The sequence below is a fragment of the Drosophila grimshawi genome, unplaced genomic scaffold, assembly GCF_018153295.1.
Source record: "Drosophila grimshawi isolate 15287-2541.00 unplaced genomic scaffold, ASM1815329v1 contig_1367, whole genome shotgun sequence".
Taxonomy (NCBI): Eukaryota; Metazoa; Arthropoda; class Insecta; order Diptera; family Drosophilidae; genus Drosophila; species Drosophila grimshawi.
Genome location: NW_025062889.1, coordinates 1,212,812 through 1,231,540, shown reverse-complemented (window position 1 = coordinate 1,231,540; position 18,729 = coordinate 1,212,812). Strand labels below are relative to the sequence as shown.

At 42.2% G+C, this 18,729-nt stretch overlaps 6 protein-coding genes across 10 annotated transcripts; 3 read left to right on the top strand and 3 right to left on the bottom strand.

Moving 5' to 3' along the window:
- Nucleotides 1–998: 998 nt before the first annotated feature.
- On the bottom strand, nucleotides 999–3,880 carry LOC6568726 (arginyl-tRNA--protein transferase 1). Of its 2 annotated transcripts, none has more exons than XM_032740831.2 (8): nucleotides 3,689–3,880; nucleotides 3,101–3,553; nucleotides 2,862–3,040; nucleotides 2,324–2,476; nucleotides 1,841–2,022; nucleotides 1,609–1,772; nucleotides 1,400–1,551; nucleotides 999–1,345 (listed from the first exon to the last, which is right to left on the bottom strand). In XM_032740831.2, the coding sequence occupies exons 1-8, from the start codon at nucleotides 3,771–3,773 to the stop codon at nucleotides 1,247–1,249; spliced, it is 1,467 nt and encodes a 488-aa protein (XP_032596722.1). In that variant the 5' UTR covers nucleotides 3,774–3,880; the 3' UTR covers nucleotides 999–1,246. The 2 variants fall into 2 exon arrangements, with proteins under 2 accessions (XP_032596722.1, XP_032596723.1); XM_032740832.2 differs by lacking the exon at nucleotides 2,324–2,476 and adding an exon at nucleotides 2,129–2,278 and having other exon boundaries at nucleotides 3,689–3,878.
- A 180-nt stretch (nucleotides 3,881–4,060) lies between these two features.
- LOC6568727 (hormone-sensitive lipase) lies at nucleotides 4,061–8,207 on the top strand. 2 transcript variants are annotated; one of them, XM_001995192.3, is made up of 5 exons: nucleotides 4,061–4,203; nucleotides 4,318–4,381; nucleotides 4,743–7,154; nucleotides 7,227–7,352; nucleotides 7,418–8,190. In XM_001995192.3, the coding sequence occupies exons 3-5, from the start codon at nucleotides 4,752–4,754 to the stop codon at nucleotides 7,565–7,567; spliced, it is 2,679 nt and encodes an 892-aa protein (XP_001995228.1). In that variant the 5' UTR covers nucleotides 4,061–4,203; nucleotides 4,318–4,381; nucleotides 4,743–4,751; the 3' UTR covers nucleotides 7,568–8,190. The 2 variants fall into 2 exon arrangements, with proteins under 2 accessions (XP_001995228.1, XP_043070540.1); XM_043214605.1 differs by having other exon boundaries at nucleotides 4,195–4,381; nucleotides 7,418–8,207.
- Nucleotides 8,208–8,216: 9 nt separating this feature from the next.
- Nucleotides 8,217–9,350, bottom strand: LOC6568728 (proliferating cell nuclear antigen). The gene is made up of 2 exons (XM_001995193.2): nucleotides 9,093–9,350; nucleotides 8,217–9,018 (listed from the first exon to the last, which is right to left on the bottom strand). The coding sequence occupies exons 1-2, from the start codon at nucleotides 9,198–9,200 to the stop codon at nucleotides 8,344–8,346; spliced, it is 783 nt and encodes a 260-aa protein (XP_001995229.1). The 5' UTR covers nucleotides 9,201–9,350; the 3' UTR covers nucleotides 8,217–8,343.
- A 126-nt stretch (nucleotides 9,351–9,476) lies between these two features.
- Nucleotides 9,477–10,280, bottom strand: LOC6568810 (DNA replication inhibitor plutonium). Of its 2 annotated transcripts, none has more exons than XM_043216358.1 (3): nucleotides 10,124–10,280; nucleotides 9,667–10,077; nucleotides 9,477–9,601 (listed from the first exon to the last, which is right to left on the bottom strand). In XM_043216358.1, the coding sequence occupies exons 1-3, from the start codon at nucleotides 10,146–10,148 to the stop codon at nucleotides 9,504–9,506; spliced, it is 534 nt and encodes a 177-aa protein (XP_043072293.1). In that variant the 5' UTR covers nucleotides 10,149–10,280; the 3' UTR covers nucleotides 9,477–9,503. The 2 variants fall into 2 exon arrangements, with proteins under 2 accessions (XP_043072293.1, XP_001995230.1); XM_001995194.3 differs by having other exon boundaries at nucleotides 9,667–10,068; nucleotides 10,124–10,279.
- Nucleotides 10,260–11,243, top strand: LOC6568811 (40S ribosomal protein S18). 2 transcript variants are annotated; one of them, XM_001995195.2, is made up of 3 exons: nucleotides 10,260–10,336; nucleotides 10,590–10,775; nucleotides 10,844–11,243. In XM_001995195.2, the coding sequence occupies exons 1-3, from the start codon at nucleotides 10,334–10,336 to the stop codon at nucleotides 11,111–11,113; spliced, it is 459 nt and encodes a 152-aa protein (XP_001995231.2). In that variant the 5' UTR covers nucleotides 10,260–10,333; the 3' UTR covers nucleotides 11,114–11,243. The 2 variants fall into 2 exon arrangements, with proteins under 2 accessions (XP_001995231.2, XP_032596823.1); XM_032740932.1 differs by having other exon boundaries at nucleotides 10,296–10,418.
- A 68-nt stretch (nucleotides 11,244–11,311) lies between these two features.
- On the top strand, nucleotides 11,312–18,336 carry LOC6568812 (ATP-binding cassette sub-family A member 2). Its single transcript, XM_001995196.3, has 12 exons — nucleotides 11,312–11,621; nucleotides 11,671–12,178; nucleotides 13,100–14,287; nucleotides 14,354–14,581; nucleotides 14,635–14,926; nucleotides 15,067–16,056; nucleotides 16,217–16,517; nucleotides 16,598–16,780; nucleotides 16,837–17,484; nucleotides 17,552–17,583; nucleotides 17,680–17,977; nucleotides 18,038–18,336. The coding sequence occupies exons 1-12, from the start codon at nucleotides 11,377–11,379 to the stop codon at nucleotides 18,219–18,221; spliced, it is 5,097 nt and encodes a 1,698-aa protein (XP_001995232.2). The 5' UTR covers nucleotides 11,312–11,376; the 3' UTR covers nucleotides 18,222–18,336.
- The last annotated feature ends 393 nt before the right edge of the window (nucleotides 18,337–18,729 follow it).

The window sequence follows — 18,729 nt, the reverse complement described above, 5'->3', positions numbered from 1 at the left end:
CTATTGCTATTTTTGCATATTTTTAGCATGCGCATAAAATTATTAAAAACTGCAAGTTTAACTAGTCTATTTCGATTAGTGTAACAAACACTGACGCTGATAATCGCCAGCTTTGAAAAGGCTAATGATTCTCAAAAAATATTAGAGTCAGTTTCTTACCTGTTTCAGTCATTAGCATAATATAATATATGCCTTTTTGATACATAGTATTGATATTGGGTATCAAAACAAAATTAACAGCACGTCTGGTGCACAAAAGTCAGCGCTCCGTTTATAGGTAAAACAAAATATTGTGTTTAATTAGCACCTCTTGACAAATGTGGACAAAATGGCAGACACGCGTTAAAATGTTATATTATTTATAAATTTGTTTTTTCTTTTCTTTTTTTTTTTTATTGTTGCAATGTGTGTGTATTGACATGCAGTTTCAACTGTGTAATTTAAACTGTGCAAGTTTTCTCAACCGTTTTTTTGCTGCAGCTACAATGCCATTAAAATTATGATTAGTCTTTACCTCACCAAAAAAAAAAAACTAAAAACACAAATATATATATTTTTCTAGCCGAAGAAACTTGTAGAGTATCTCATAGCTTTGTGCTCATAGTCTAAATTATACAAAACTCAGCGTCATCGAGGTAGGTTAGAAACCCAATCTTCAAGTCAGCTTCCCTTACCAACAACAACAGTTTGCCAAATTATATTTAATCATGATATGAACCAAGTACAAATGTCGTATAAAGATATACAATTAGTGCTCGTGACTGCAAACACTTGGCGGAGCAGCTTCTCTGAGAGCGCGCAAGTGTTGTCAGATAATTAGTTTTATTGATGCATTTAGCTGCCAGTTGTAGATAAATGACTATCATTTGTGATAGCCGTTGTTAAAGTGCGATTCGCTCGTGCTATCATAGTTATCACAAATGATTTTGAATATAGAGTTGAACAGATTTTTATCTTTCGTTAAGTATATCCGTTTAAAGTATTGAGAGTATTTCATATATTTGCTGAACAATTTGTTGATTTTATTTGTTAATGTGCAAAGATTGAATTTAAGAACAAAGACTTATTCTGGGCTCAACAGACAATAAACAATTATATTTGAAAGAAACAATTTTCAACTACTTAGCTAAGGCTTAATTTCTGTTGTTTATATTAACTTTATTGCGCTGCATACGAATTGAGGTGCGCTTATAAATTTCTATATATATATATATATATATATATATATATATATATATGAAATTATTCATAACATGTTTACATAAAGCATGCGTTGCGCACAAACTTTACCAACAAGTTTGCTGTATTCCATAATGTCATCGCGGCCGTCATTATCGCCCTCAATCTAAATAAATAAATAAGTTAAGTGGATTTCAGGCAGTAAGCGTATTTTATTTACCTGTACGAAAACTTTGTAAGTGATATAACTTTTGCCGTTCACCAGCAACTTTACATCATTCAAATGATTACTCAAAAACTCATTTGCATCCCTTGCAGCTGCGTCCGGATTCAGGCGTTGATATTTGTTCGCATCGAGCTTGGAGCGTATGTCTGCCAAAAAAGAAGAAGTTAGTTAGCATATAAAATGATTAAGTTTTTAACAGTTACCATCGGTTAGGGGCAGCCAAACGTAAGTCTCTGGGCACAATAAATAAGATGCATCTAATTTGCCTTTGTAGCGCATTTTGGGGCACGAGTGTATGTAGAAGCCCATGTAGTAAAACTTCAAGGCGGGCACACGCGCCGCAATCTTTTGCACCAAATCAATTTCCCTAAAAAAAAAACGGACATATTTATTAATAACAATAGCAATAATTAAAAAAATGCACTCAAAACTCACCGCAAAGAACCATATGTGCCCAGCGACAGAAAACTATAGTCGGGATCATAGAAGAAGTACACAGAGCTAACCGAGCCGGGCAATATATCAATGACGCCCACAGCAATCAACTTGTCATCCAGCCAGTATTGCTGATGAAATGATCCATAGCCCATTTCGGGACCATCTTCACTGATTTGGTGCTGCACAGAATAAACACTTTGAGGATTAGATTATTCTCTTATACGATCAATGAAATAATAATGTGTTTTTAATTCAATAAAAATTGTTGGCAATACAATTAGCAACCTTCATCGGCGAATGTTGTAGATGTTCCTGATAGGCCTCCTGATGCTTGGGCGGATCATTGTGTATGGCAATCTGATACTTCCTATACAGTTCGTAGCTTTGCGGAAGCGTACGCCTAAATTCCTCACCATCGACGGGCACCAAGCGCAGCTATGGAAGCAGTTACACAAAAAGAAGAAAATCATTGATAATTACCTTTAGGGGTGATTGTACCAAAAACCGCTTCATACTAGCTAGTGTTAGACGTGCGGGATTATCATTGTGTATGACTAATTGATATTTGCGATACAATGCGTGCACTGCATCGGTACAAGTGCGCTGTGTATCTGAGGCAGCGACCAACACGATCTGCAACAAATAGCACAAATACGATGTGTGTACATAGAGGGACTCAATGACTCACACGTAAAAGGTAACACAAAACAACAATATGTATACATATATATATATATATATATGATAGACATAATCAAAACACAGCAACTACGCTCTGCATAAGGGTATACAAAATAATGGCATTTGCTTAAAGTGCTACTTAAACTCGAGCGATGAAAGGAAAGTGTCTGGCATATATACAAAAAAACAACCATTTTTGAAATTTACAGAAAACAAGTTAAGGTGGGGCTTTTAAATTGATTTTTCGGCTTACTTTCCACTCGAGTTGTATATGAAACGTGAGTCATGTTTTGATTGAACTTTAAGCAAATGTTTGATTTTGAAAGCCCACACACACCTTTAACTTGTGCACATCCGTTTCGCACGGAACTGCCAGAAAATCTTGCAAGTTCTTCTCCTTATTTAAAGCTTTGGTCTGTTGCTGATCGGGGGGCGTTTGGCCCAGTTTGGCCTGCCTGCGCTCCAGTCGCATTTGTTTGGCCTTCTTGCGCGGCGGATTTGAGTTCGAGCCACTAGCTATTCAAATAATCAAATAATTGAATTAAGAATGAAACATATCAAGTCAATGAAGCTCACCTTTACATTTGTTTGCTGCCAACGATGATGCGGGTTGATCACCGTTGCCCGCGTCCAAAGTGCTCGTGATTTTTAGTTGCTCGACATGTGCCTGGGATAAGGTCTCCACTTGTTCCACGTTAATAGATATTGGCTTCTTATCAGGCAGCTGGGGTTGGAGTTCGCTTGCATAAACTCCACGTTCGCCGACGTCATCGCCATCGCCATCGCCATTTCCATTTGCATTCGATGTGCTTGGCCCACTTTTGCCATCACGCAAGAATTTGTTCATGCGCCGCAATATGCGCTTATTTGACTTGGTCAGTTTAAATTGCTGCGCATCGCATTTAATCGTGTAACAGGGGCAGCAGGTGATGTCGTTTTGCGGCTTATAGCAATAATTGCCGCAGCGTCGCCAGCCCCGATCTATGAGCTCCTGGTAATCATCGCAGGACAGCCGAAATGCATGCAAACCTGTATGACACACGCACACACGTAACACACACAGCCAGTCACACAGAAACAGGAAATGTAGAGAACATTGAACTTGAATTATTAGCGCTGATACTTCTGTTATTGTTGTTGTTATTTCCAATTGATTGTTCTTACCATGTGATTTGCTGCACTCTGTTCCCGTGCAGTAGCCACATTTGTTCTTCTGCTCACCAAAGTACTGCACAATGCTAACGCTCATTGTTCAATGCGTACTCTAAATTTTGGACTTACGCACACCCACACATTATAATATAATAAATTTCGTTTACTAGAACTTTAACATTTGCTTCAATGCTTGGTTAACAGCGCACAGCAAATTTGTTCCTGGAATTGCAATCGGATACAATGTCTCTCTCTCTCTCTCTCGTGAAACACCGCTGAATGAGTCAATGTATATCGATATGTTAATATAAAACATATTAGTGCTGTAAAGTGCACACACTAGCACCGATCAGCTGTGCCTGATGCCTTATGAGCTGGTTCCTTTTGAATTGCTTGTGTTCATTTGTTGTTATTGTTGTTATTGCTAACTTATTTTGCGTAGCTCTGGAACGTTACCTATGCTAACATAAAAGCGCGATAGAAATGCATTTTGCTTCGTATAAAGTGCATTGTTAAATTTGCAATATGTAAGAATGAACAAGTGAGCTTGTTCAAAAGTTCAAATCCATTTAGCCAACACTATTACAAAACAATTACAATTCCACAATTCGACCGCAAATAATGAGTAATTTTTTAATTAGCTAATTTGCGCATATGTGTACTATTAAACCATGAAATAAGTCAGCGCCAACGCATATACCACCTGTAAGTTAAAAAGTAACGCTTTGGGAAATGGCAGCAACACAAAGATTTAAAACAATCAAAATGTTGTATTGCGTAGTTTGCAGTTGAAAAAGTGAAAGTTTTTTCTTTTTTACACTGGCTCGAATGGAATTAGTTAAGCAAAGCTATTTAAATCTGTTTAAGATTGGGTTTGATTCTTAATTCTGTTGCTGCATTTCCGGCTCAGGTGCTTAATTGTTTTTTTCACCTACCTTATGGCTAATCTTCAAGAAATATATTTGCCCAAATTGTATACAGCTTTTTACGAAGTTTTTGTTTTTTTTTTATGTTACTATCCCAAATTGTATTTGTATTGTAAATGAATATTGTTTCCACTATTTAGCACACTGCAATGATTGCATCCGAGTTTGTCGGCCGCCCTCAAAAGCCGAATGCCCACTTTGAGGATAATCTGAAACTCGCCCAGGCGGCGACCACCACTGATGAGATCAATATGAAAGCAGCAGCTGCCGAAACAACCACGCCCACAACGACGCCCGCCGATTTGCAGCCAGCATATCAAAAACTGTACGCCGATTGCCAGGATCATGCCGCCTACTTTGCCAAGGACCACACTGAGCATGGACAACGTTTGCATGCCGCACACATTGCCTGGCAGGATTTTATAGTGCTGGCCAATCGGCTGGTCCTGCAAATCGAGGCCTTTGCCCACGAATATGACTTTGATGAGGCGACGCCGGGCAACGGCTATCGCAGTTTCATCTATGTGACCAATGCGTGCATTTCGCATGGACGCGGTATTTGCCAGCAATTGTTGGCCACACGCGCCACCCTCTTCTTTCGCAAGAAGTTCCTCATGAAGGAGGTGGAGGCGTGCTCGCAGCTACTCTGCTCCCTGTGCACCTGCCTGCAGTATCTGCTAATCCTGCGCCAGTGGTCAGTGAATACGGGCGATCTGCTTGCCAGTGGACGGCACACAGCCGAGCAACTGTTTGAGCTGGGCGACACCATCAATCAGTATTGTTTCTACGGTCGCTGCTTGGGCTTTCAATATGGCGACTCTATACGCGGCGTGCTCCGGTTTCTGGGCATCGGCATGGCCAGCTACTCGGAGACGTATTACTCGCAGACGGACAACGGCAGCAGCACTCTGCTAAAGACGACGCGCAGCCTGTGGTCCAGCGGCAAGTATCTGATGAATCCAGAGTTGCGTGCCAGACGCATTGTCAACATTTCGCAGAATGCCAAAATCGATTTCTGTAAATCTTTTTGGTTTCTCGCCGAATCGGAGCTGATGCACAAGTTGCCCAGCATTGTAGGGACTTCGATTAAAGTGAATCGCTTGATTCAGCTGCCGGCGGAGCCACTGCGTCTGCCGGCGCGTCTACAGCAAGTGGAAAACAGCGCTGATCAGCAATTTGTGGACATTCCCGTGCCCAGTGCACATCTGGGACCTGGTCTACCCGTCTCGGTTCGACTGCTGAGCGCCAAGCGACGCGTCGGCATGCTGGGCGAGGGACGCTATCGCGGCTGGCGACGACCAGCAGCGCCATCGAAATCCATACTATTTCACTGCCATGGCGGCGGCTTTGTAGCGCAATCCTCCAAATCGCATGAGCTCTACTTGCGCGACTGGGCCGTGGCACTGGATGTGCCCATACTATCCGTGGACTACAGTCTGGCACCGGAGGCACCCTTTCCACGTGCCCTGCAGGAGGTGTACTACGCCTACTGCTGGCTGCTGAACAACGCCGAGCATCTCGGCACGACAGCAGAGCGTGTAATCTGTGCAGGTGACTCAGCAGGTGCGAATCTCTCCATTGGCCTGGCGCTCAAGTGCATTGAGCAGAATGTTCGGGTACCGGATGGCTTGTTTCTCGCTTATTGCCCAACGCTGGTCAGCTTTGTGCCCAGTCCGGCGCGTTTATTGTGCCTAATGGATCCACTGTTGCCGTTTGGTTTTATGATGCGCTGCCTGCGCGCCTATGCAGCGCCGTCCAATGAGATGCTGCAGGAGAATGCCAAGCATGTGGATCAGCTGGAACAGATACGCAACGCACAGGCAGCAGCAGCACAACAGGGAGTGGAGTTGCCTGCCTCTATTAGCATCAACTCGAGTCGACGCACCTCAATAGCGAGGAGTCCGCTGACGCCGCTAGAGCCGCCGCAGAATCGTGAGGATGTGGATGAGGACGAGAGTAGCGACACTTTTGCCAGCGCGTCGTATCACAGTCAGACGGTGGAGCGCACTGATCTGCCCAGCAGTGGGGGCAGCGACAATAGCTCGTGTGTATCCTTTGAGGACGATTCGCAGCCCATCGAACATTATCCGGTTGAGATTTCAGCTGAGATACCCAAAGATGCTGCCTCAGCTGCGTACATTGACAGTTTTCTGGACAAATATCTCATTGACACCGCCACCATGGAGGCCACGGAGGAGAATACAGTGACAGCGACAACAGCGGCAACAACATTGCCACTGGCAAATGGACACGCCAAAAGCGATTCCGAGGAGAACATTCTGGTTGAGACGGGCCGCGAGATAATGGTGGACACGCTGCCAGGTCGTTTTCACGATGCGGTCAACAATATAATCAATCGGTGCACACAATCCTACGAGATACATGGAGGGACGCACAGTGCATCTTGTCCGCAGGATGTGCGAAACTTGGATGCACTGATTGCGCGCAGCCCGAGCGAGGAGTTTGCATTCGAAGTGCCCAAGGATCCGTTTTTATCGCCCTATTGGGCCAGTGACGAGTGGCTATCCCAACTGCCAGAGACCAAAATACTTGTAGGTTCCCAACTTCCAACTTTTCAATATATTAACTAACTTCTTTCATTCCCATAACCCATCCGCCCGTAGACGCTGAACATGGATCCTTGCCTAGATGATTGCGTTATGCTTGCCAAGAAACTGAAGCGACTAGGACGACAAGTGACTTTGGAGATACTTGAGGGTTTGCCACATGGTTTTCTAAATTTTACAATGGTATGCAAAACTCCACTAAAGACTACTAAAAATACTGCTCAACTATTAACAACATTCCTTGACAGTTGTCCAATGACGCGATGGAAGGCTCCAAGCGCTGCATCAAATCGCTGCAGATGCTGCTGCATGCAACTAAAGATAACAACGACGATAGCACAGGCCAAGATGAGATCTCCAGTCCCAGTGCGTGCTCGGCTGCATCGGCAGCGCCTTAAGAACAATATAATCTTAATCTTATATACATGAACCATATATATATTTATATTTATACAATGTTATATGCAAAATTGACGTGTGGTTTATGTGGCACATTTCTTGCTTTTTTTTGCATCTCGAATGTTTTTTGATACACATTTTTATATTATTATTATTGAAAATAACGCAATTAGCTTAGCTTTATATGTTTTGTAATGGCAGCTATACAATTATACGACTAGTTAGGCTAAAGCTTCTACACATTAACCAAGCCAATCGTTCAAGTATTGAGAGCGTGTAAGCACGCTCAATAATGTATGTATATATATATATATATATATACCGATTCGTATATATATAAAAGCTCAAACAATATGTACTCAACACTTATACAATGACTCGAATATGTGCCTGTTATAAACGAGTACTTAAGTGTTATTTATATACCAATTTATATATTTACCTATGTCTGGACATCACTTTTGAGGCTTATCAGCTTCTATTCGAATTATATATACATTTATGTATTTTATTTTGCATATCAGTTTTAAATTCCTCCTTTAGTTTTAAGCGTACTCGCCCAGTTTTTTATGTTTTATTGTACCCAGTTTTACTATGTTATTAAATGGTTATTGCCATCAAACAGAATTCAAATTTATTGTATTTTGTGAAAATGTATTTATTTATTGGCCAATGGATGAAATGCTGCGCTGTAAAGTCTTAATAATTAGTATGTCAAACTATGTGAGTGAATTATGTGGTATATATTGGTAGTATGAATACGATATAGATATTTCTATGTTTCATTATCCTCGATCTTCGGCGCCAGGTAGTAGCGTATATGACCCAGATCCTTGATGGCGTATTCCACCACCAACGGCACATCGGCGCACATGGACAGCTGCACCTGAGTGGAGAGCGGTGTTGCCTTGGTGAAGGCGTTCAGGTAGCGACAGGCGAATGTGAGCGTGACCGGCTCCTGCATATCAATGATTACAGCCTCCTCCTCTTTGTCTACGGAACCAGTTTGAGCCAATTTAATATTGGCAGTGCCAACATCGCCGCTAGCAGAGAATTTGACACCTTCTTTCGTACAGCAAATGACAACCGATTCACTGAATTGAGCCAAGTCGCGACAGATGCGAGCAAATTCCATTGCCGGCATGCGAACCACGCAAGAATAGTCCGTTTCCGGAATGCCCAAATGCTCCTGATCGAGATTCATCAGTTTCATCTCGTAGTCGGAGACCTTCTCCTGGTTCGCCGACTCGAACATGATGGTGACTGTGTCCGCATTATCCTGTGCCTTCATCGTCACATTATCTTCATTGTTGGCACACTTCAATATTTTTGCCATGCTGCCCAGATTCATGCCCATGGAAAGATTACGATCACAGCGGAACTTGTCGAAGCCATCCGATCTGAGTGTCAACGACACCAGCGACACATGCGAGTTGTCCATGGCCTGAAGCTGCAAAACAGAGCGGATGCGTCACTTTAGAATTGCCTGCAACGTGATCTCAGCTAATCATCTGGATTACTTACCTGAATGCCAGAATCGCTGCAATCGAATGTGCCTTCATTTAGCAAATCCTTGATGGCATCCAGGATTTTCTTAAGTATAGTTGCCTGTCCAAGACGTGCCTCAAACATGATTACGCGTTTATCTTATTATGCTACTAAAATGCGAATTTATGCAAAAATTTTAAGAGCGCGTTGTTGCTGCTGCTTGTAGCTGAATTGACAATAAAATAAGTTTGCGGCGGCAAAACTGGCGTTTTGGCGCGAACAGCTGTCAAATTGCCGCTATCCACACAGCGTTGCCCAACTGCACAAACAAGTGTTGCGAATGTTTAGAGTAAATGCTGCCCTGGTACGCAATTGAAATTTTTAGGTTTAAATTTAATTTAAATAAAATACATACATAAATAGATACGCCGACAATTACAATTATATTTAATCAATTCTATTAATGAAGTTGGACTGCAAGGGATGAATTTGTTTCTTCTTTGATTTTCCATTTACCATCTGGCGCAGATCTTTAATGCCAAGACCTAAAATAAAAGTTGCAATAAAAGTTTCAATAACCTTAGTAGATGTATTTAGGAATGGAGCTTACCATGTACAGTGTGCAAATCTTTTGTACCCAATGGATCAATACTCATAAAATAATTCTCCAAGAGGCTATGCTGCCGCATGGCAGCCACACAAACTGCTGGGATGAGCGAGGATAAATTAAAATCCTGGTAAGTGCGGCGACGCAACAATTCGAGAACTAGTTGAAAATGACCGGAATGGGTGGCCAGCGTTAAGGCATTCTGACCAAAATAGTTGACCACGTAGATATTTGCCCCGAATTCCAGTAAAGTGCAAGCGCATTCCAATTTTCCAAGATAGCAGGCTTTGAGCAATGCCGTATTTCCATACTTATCCAGCTCCTCTAAGTTATATTGACGATTGCGTGCCAGAGTGCATATTATGCGCAATGAAATCACGTCATCCTCACCAACACAACTGAGTGCTGCAAAAACTATACATATATTAAAAGTATAAATTTAAATGACATAAACATTTACCACTTGTATGTCCAATTTTATTCATCGTTCTTCAATAACGGCGCTTTTGGGAGGGCTGCCACATGTGCAAATACAGCTCTGTCTAATAACATTATCGATAGTTGCGGTGTATTCCAATACTGTTTTTCGAAATATCAATGCGAAAAGTGACAAGAAGAAGCACATCCGCTTTCTTTTTCGACTGAATATTTGTCGCTTAAACAGGGCAAAATGGTGCGTCTACATATAAATCGCCAAATAACAAGTTAATCAAACAGCAAAAGCACCCAAACAACACTAAATACCCATATAGATGGTAATGTGTGAGCCGTGATTGCAAAATGCTGCATTTAAATGTTGTATATATGGGTCTAAATTGTGTTGCAATTTCGAGCGGAAATGCAATATCGGCTTTTGTTGTTTTTGTTATTGGTGGTACAAAACTGACTGACGAATGTATTTGATTAAATTGTTAATAATTTTGCAGTCGCTCGTCATCCCAGAGAAGTTCCAGCACATTCTTCGTATCATGAGTACGAACATTGATGGCAAACGCAAAGTTGGCATCGCAATGACCGCAATTAAAGGCGTTGGTCGTCGCTACTCGAACATTGTCCTGAAGAAGGCCGATGTCGATCTGACCAAGCGTGCCGGTGAATGCACCGAGGAGGAGGTAAATATATCCCCTTGATATATCTATATTTTTGAATTGTTTACATTTGTATTTGATTTTGTTGGCAGGTTGACAAAGTTGTGACGATCATCTCGAATCCGTTGCAATATAAGGTGCCAAATTGGTTCCTCAACAGACAGAAGGATATCATTGATGGCAAATATTCGCAGTTGACCTCATCCAATTTGGATTCGAAGCTGCGTGACGATTTGGAGCGCTTGAAGAAGATTCGTTCGCATCGCGGTCTCCGTCACTATTGGGGCCTCCGTGTCCGTGGTCAGCATACCAAGACAACGGGTCGTCGCGGTCGTACTGTTGGTGTCTCCAAGAAGAAGTAAGCTTCTATCTGTGGCAACAATTATGATATAACATCAGCACCCAAAAACAAAAAACCAACAAATATAAAATACCGAAAAAAATTGTATGCAAATTGTTTGTGTGAAGTGCTTAAAGAAAGTGTTTAATTTACTTAACTTGACTTTTTAAAGAGTAGCTGAAGCTATCCAGGCAGAAGAACTTAAACCAGACGTGGCATTATATTTCAAAATAGATTTTTCTAAAAAAAAAAAACTAAAAAAAAACACGCAAGAACAAAATTAAGATGTCATCAACGACGCTGATTGAAGGACGTTCGCCGATGTTGAATGAGATTTGCAAGTTATGGCTACTGATTCGCAAGAATTTGAGTGTCCTGCTGTCTCAGCCACTGGCCGTATCAATTATCATTTTGTCACCCATATTGCTGTTTCTATATACTCAAATTGAACAATTTATAAGCGATGTGGAATCGACGGAAATTGCAGAAACTATTTATCCACATATTGAGCTGCATCATCCGTTTATAACGTATGTATACTTGGATTCTGGCATCAAGATATGCTTAAATCCTGCCTAGGTCCATTATGTATTCACCAGCTAACGAGGTGCTCAAGGGTGTCATAGAAGAGGTAGCCACAATTCTGGGCGCCAATCACACCGAGGCATTTCTATATGCCACCGATTTGGAAGTGGCGCTGTTGAACAAGGATGGGTTTGTCGGCATCGAGTTTGAGGATAAGCTTAGAAGCATCATTGAACTACCATCGGAGGTGAATGTTGCATTGCGATTTCCATTGCATCTGCGATCGCAAGTGAAGAGGATATGGCCACATCGGTTATACGATGCGATAAATGAACAGAAGGCGAGGAGCATCTATGACACCGAGGGTTTTCTCATTGTCCAAGCGCGGCTGAGCGAGGTCCTTATGCGGACAAAGAACGAAAGTGCGAATATTCCTCAAGTGCTCATGCAGCCCTTTCCCGACATTAGGCGAACGGATAATTCACATTTGCTTCCAATGTTTAACAATTGCCTAACCTATTTCGTGTTCAGGTTTTTGGGTCCCTGCTTGATTATTGGTCAGGTAAGTGCCGCAGTAGTTCGGTAAATTTAGTTCCGTGTGCTTCTAACGCGAAATGATTCTAACTTCGAAAATCTGCAAGAATTTGGTCGAACTAAAGCTAATTTTCTAAAGGTGACCGTTGGTCTTGGGTCAGAACTCATTACATCTATTTTTGAGCTCTCTGGATAAGGGACAATCGATTTGCATTCAAAGTTTTCCAGGATTCGAGAAAGTTTATTTACCAAAAATGCCACAAGGGTACCCCCTTGTGACACAAAAAATCCAACGTATCTTGGACATTTCAAAGGCTATCCCTATGTCCTTTGGAATACAGATAGTAGTTGGCCAGCCAACTGGCGCAAGGACACTCGAATCATCCCCGTAGTTACCGAGAAAACAAGGATTTTGTAATTCCGACTCATTTCCTTGCGTGCTGCAGTGAATTTTTTACAAGTGTTTGGGTTCTTGGATGAGCCCATTTTTCTTGAATGCACTTCGATAGATTTTGTCCTTGGCAGTCTAATACATGTTCTTCCAAAATCTGAGTTTTTGGCCCATATAGACCCAGTTTTCTGATTTGTTTTAAGGTCCTTAACTGCGCCTAAAAAGTATGCAGTGGTTTTGCAGTAATCCGCGTCGAAAACAGCCTAAAGGGAGGCAATATTATTATATACTCTTTGGCTTGTGTGCTGCACAAAAGTATGCAACATATTTTGTTACATTAAACACTTAATTGAAATGCCCAAAAGTATGCAATTAATTGGAATCCATTTATTAAAGTCAGCAAAGTGTTGAAATTTACATTTATAAAACAATTTATATAAATATGGACGTTATTAATACTTTCACACATTTAATGTTAATACTTTAATACACATTTAATGTGTGTCTTTCTTCATTTGATAGTAGCACTTACCCATCTTTATTTCGACATTTTCACAGCAAATTGTCGTGGAGAAGCAGAGGAATTTGAGGGAGATAATGCGATTAATGGGCCTGACCGTTGGATTTAATTGGCTGTCGTGGTTCATCGTTGCCTACATATTCTATGGGATACCGATGCTGGTCATCGCTTGCCTGATGAAATGGTTGCTGTGCCCCTCCACGCATTTCCTGGTGTTGTTTCACATATTTTTTATGTACCTCATCACACTGATATGCTTCACTTTTATGATCAGCGCCTTTGTTACCAGCACCGTTATGGCCATGGCCACCATTAGCCTTAGTCACATTGCTAGCCACTTGCCGTACATGCTCACCGGCGCTGAGCCGACTCTCAGCCAATCTGTTATCAACGGTCTATTTCTAAATAGCGCAATACCCTCAATCTGGGTCCAGGTGCGGGGCTTTGAGTTAAGGGGAGATGGTGCCCAGTGGGGCAAACTATTCGATTACAGTCATCCAGATGATAATCTGAGTATTGGCGCCATATTGCTCCTAATGATGGCCAGCAATGTGTTCCGGTTGCTTATCTGTTTCTACGGCGATCAGTTGGTACCCGGTCATCTTGCTGCCGGCCAAAAATGGTATTTTCCATTGAAACGCAAGTTCTGGTGTCCTTGGGATCGACCGCGTCAAAATGTTGTCGGCGTGGACGAAGAACAGCCCATTGCCAACACATACAGTCGGCCAACCATGCCGGGATTTCAGGAGGTGCTCCACAACAGGCCTGTCATCGTGGAGGCACAGCGATTGCACAAGGTCTACGATGATATCGAGGTAGTGCGCGACTTGAGCCTTAAGTTGTACGAGGATGAGATAACTGTGCTGCTCGGACATAATGGCTCCGGAAAGACAACAACATTCATGATGCTCGCCGGCATGACTCGACCCACCTCCGGTCGAGTGCTTGTCAATGGCCACGACATGGCCACGTCCACGCAAAAGGCTCGCGAATCCTTCAGTATTTGTCCGCAAAATAATGTGCTCTTTGAGGAGTTGAGCGCCTATTGGCATATTGTGTTCTACAGCCGGCTGAAGGGATATCAACGCGCCGATGCTGAAGTGGAGGCGTTGAAGTATCTGGAAATAATGAATTTAATGGACAAGTCGTCAATGAGTGTGAAAAACCTTTCCACCGGCATGCGGCGCAAACTGTCCATATGCTGTGCCCTCTGCGCCAACACCAAGGTGAGTGAGTCACTGCCAGAGATAGAGAGAGTTGAGATTGGAACTACATCTGTTGGTTTACAATAGGTGGTACTTTGTGATGAGCCTACGGATTGTCTGGATCCGATAGCTCGTCGTGAGGTGTGGAATCTTTTCCGTATGGAGAAGACCGGTCGTTGCATTGTCCTAAGTACGCATATAATGGAGGCAGCCGAAGTGCTGGGTGATCGTGTAGCAATCATTTGTGATGGTCAGCTCTATGGGAATGGCACACCAGAGTTTATTGTCAATCAGCTTGGACCCGGCTATCGTCTAGTAAGAAGTTCAACCGCGTATACATTTAGTGTATTTACAATGTGTGAATTTAGGTCTGTGCGAAACTGGATGATTGCAATGTGGCAGAGGTGACAGCATTTCTGGTCCAGCATATTCCAAACACTCATCTCGAGAGCATTGTGGGCTCTGAGATAACCTATCGCCTGCCGGCTGAGCATATGGACGCATTTACGAGGGTCTTCATTGCACTCGAGAGAAGGCTGCCCAAATTGAAGCTGTCCAGCTTTGCAGTCAGTGCACCAACACTGGGTGAGACCTTCATGAAGATCGGAGCTCGTAATACAAACAGTATGCATTCGCAACAAAGCCTAGCAATAATTAGTGGTAAGCGTTAATGATTTGATACCAGATCCTGATTAGGTAATACTTACTGTTACTGCTCAACTCATATATCCGATGTAGGAATAGAGGTGACAACTTAAGCATTCTTCCTTCCGCCTTATTATTCTTTCTTTCGCCAACAGCTTTTAAGCCGGATCAATCCGACCACTATGAGTACAGCGCCTGGAAGAGATTCCGCAATGATTGGCATGGAATGATGTTGAAGAAGATATTCTTCACAAGGCACCATTTCTTTCTATTTTTGTCGATCATTTTGTTGCCGTTGGTGTTAATATCCTTGAAGACCGTGGCCGATACAGTCAAAAAGAAATCTGCTCTATTTGTGATAAATCCCACAGACTTGTCCAATTATCCGGGCGCACTGGTAATACGGGAGTACCTAGTCAACAGCGATGAAGTCGATTATGTTATTTCGGATCACAGCAAATCGGTGTCCGATGCATACGAGAATCTGGCAATGGATGCTGGTGCCACGGTGCGCAGCACCCCCAACGATGTTAGTGTGGCCGACTATTTGTTGCAAAACATCGATTTGTATGCGGAGGGCTTTGAGACCACCTATGTGGCAGGAGTCACGTTTCGCGATGGCTCTGTCACAGCCTGGTATAATCGTCGCTTGTCGCATGGCCCACCGTTGTCACTGGGCCTGGTCTATAAGGCGATTGCACTTACCCTGACTGGGATGGATATTAAGGTTATCAATAAGCCGCGCACCGACTCCGATCCATCGGTTTATGAGCAAGACAAGCACTTGAATACCAGGAAGCAGACAACGTTTATATTGCTGTATCTGTGCTTCGCCACCGCCGCATTCGTTCTGATGCCTGTCCACGAGAGAATAACGCAATTGAAAAAGCTGCAGCTGCTTGGTGGCATTAGTCTGTACACCTATTGGTTATCGCATCTGGTTTGGGACTTTGTCATATTCTTATTTATCACGGCATCTACGCTGGTGGCTCTATATAATCAACCTGCTGAGGTTATAGCCTGGATGGCGTTGCTAATGCTTGTATTTGGCCTATCCGCTCTGACATTCACATATCTGTTGTCCTTTCTGTTCAAGGAACATGACAGCAGCATGTCCTATATACTGTTTATTTACTGTTCCATTGGTAATTACACAACTATTTATACTTTAAGGGAACTATCAGTTTTCGATACTTGTTTATCTAATTGGGAAAAAGTATAGAGGAAAATCACATCTTTTAAACGTATTTCATAAATAGATATCATTAATGTTAACTCTCTCTTCCACAATGCATATCCATCTAGTTTTCCTTGCCATTGTCATAACTGCGAAAGAGGCGACGTATAGTGTTTGCTACTATTTAAACTTTGTATTAATGATACTGCCGATATACGCAATGTTCTATGCGACCCTTGTATTGTTGAAGTATGGCTCAGAACTGACCGGTTGCATGGATATAGACGAGTCAGGAGCATGCCCTATAAGAGAGAGCTTGGAAGATGTTTCTATCGGACGAGAATTATTGTATTTGGCAGTCAGCGGGGTGATATTTTTCATACTATTGCTGCTAACCTCCAGAATGGTCGCCGCTGGATATCTGTTCAAGTTTAGTTGCATTGTGATTTGCCACAAATTCGATACTTTCACTAACATTTAAACATTTTTTGCATTAACTATTTACGCAGACGTGGTAAGAAAGCCTGCGTGGTTCGGGGCGATGATCCTCTCGTGCGAAGCGTGCGTACCGAAATCGACGAGATAGTTAAGGATCCGGAGCAGTTGAGGGCGCATAGTCTGGTTTGCCATCGGATAACTAAGAAGTATCTACACGTGCTCGCCGTCAGCTGTGTGTCCTTCAAGATCAGCCCGTCAGTAGATAATTAATTAATAATTACCACATTAATATCATCAATTATGTCTGCAGTTATGAATGCTTCGGAATTATGGGATTAAACGGTGCAGGCAAGACAAGCATTGTGGACATGATCGTCGCCAATCAATCGATCAGTAGGGGCAACATCTATGTGAAGGGATTCCGTGTGAAGAGCCAATTGAAGCATTGTTTTAAGCACATCACCTTGTGTCCACAGCATAGCACCATGTGGAACCACATAACTGGTCGTGAAATGTTGAGATTCACCTGTTTGACCACTGGCATTAAGAAGGACCTCATCCCTATCATCATTTTATATTTGGCCGAACGTTTAATGTTCAGCAAGTATCTTGATCGGAAGATCAAAGATTATAGCAGTGGCAGCAAAAGAAAACTGAATATTGCAATGGCAATGCTGACGCATACGCTCACCTGTCTGGATGAGCCCACCACTGGTGTGGATATCAGCACCAAGGCGGGCATCTGGATGGTGCTGAGGGAGATGTGCAACATGAGCAGGTCCATTCTCATCACCTCGCACGACGTGGAAGAGTGCGAGGCACTCTGCACCACCATCGGCATTATGGTCAATGGTCAATTCTGTTGCTTTGGTTCCGTCCACGAACTGATATGCCACTATAGCAAGGGCATTTCCATTAAGATCCAGCTGGCCACCAGTGCTGAAATGGACGAATTATAGTGTGTACTCTGTGTTATGCAATCTAATCTACTACCTTATTCATTCAAATCTAAATATCTTTTGCAGTCTTATGGAGGATGTCAGCTTACCAAGTGTTGGTAAGTGCAAACATCATAAATCGATTCGAATCATGCGGTTTCGATTCGAATCATGCGGTTTCCTTTGAGATCATTTTAAACACTTATCCTTTTTAGGATCAGAAGCCGCGTCCATTTCAACAGTATCGGAGGGAAATACCAAAGCGACACAGGTTCATTTTAAAAAGAAAAAATCCAAGAGGAGGACTCTGAAAACGTCAGGGACAGGCTCCGGAGAGAGAACACCAGCACTGGAGATATCACGACTATCAGCATCGCCAAGACCAACCTCAACCATTTCAGCAGGGATAAAGGTTTTAGATTCTGAAGTTATGAATGATGTGACCGAATATGATGTACTCATCCAAAATGTGGAAAAGCAATTTCAAATCGATTTTCCAAGCAGTTACATCTTGTATGTATGCAACACAGATGAGTTGAGCACCATTTACCATCTAATCCCAACCCTTGTCAGAGAGAAGAACACGTCTCATGGCTTGGTCACCATAGCAATAGCCGACTTCGAACTGAAGTGGTCCACAATATTTAAATATATGGAAGATAATCGCGACGCCCTCCAAATAGAGCACTACTCGATAATTCCGCCAACACTGGAGGATATATACATGGAATTTGGCAAGCAGCAGCGTACCAATTAAACTCAACTTAAACTAAGCTATAACTTAAAAAAATATTGTAATTGTATTCTTGATTTCTCTGTGTACTATTTAAATTGCAGATGTTCGAAACTATAAACGATAGCCAAAAAGTAAAGCTCTTCGATTAGTATTTGATATCTTAGTCAGAATTTCTTAATTTCACTTATAGCAGCTAAACTCTAACATAGCGGCGGAAGAGAAAATTCTGATTTATTTGTGAGATAAACTTTCTAATTTGTTGCCGCAATTTTTTTTCTGAGTGTAAGTATTCTCTTATATATCTTTGATGTGTAAAAAAACAAGTCTCGACTTTGGACTTTTCGCGTGCTGTTTAGTTTCTTCTTTCTGCCGCTTAATAAATATGTATGTCAACAAAGAATTTGGGTACTTTGAACTTTAACGTTCGTGAAAAGAAACTTTCGACGTACAAATACACACACAAATAAATAGACAAGCTCAATTAATGCTTGTCACACTCAATTTATAAATATTGTTTTTTTAGCTTTTT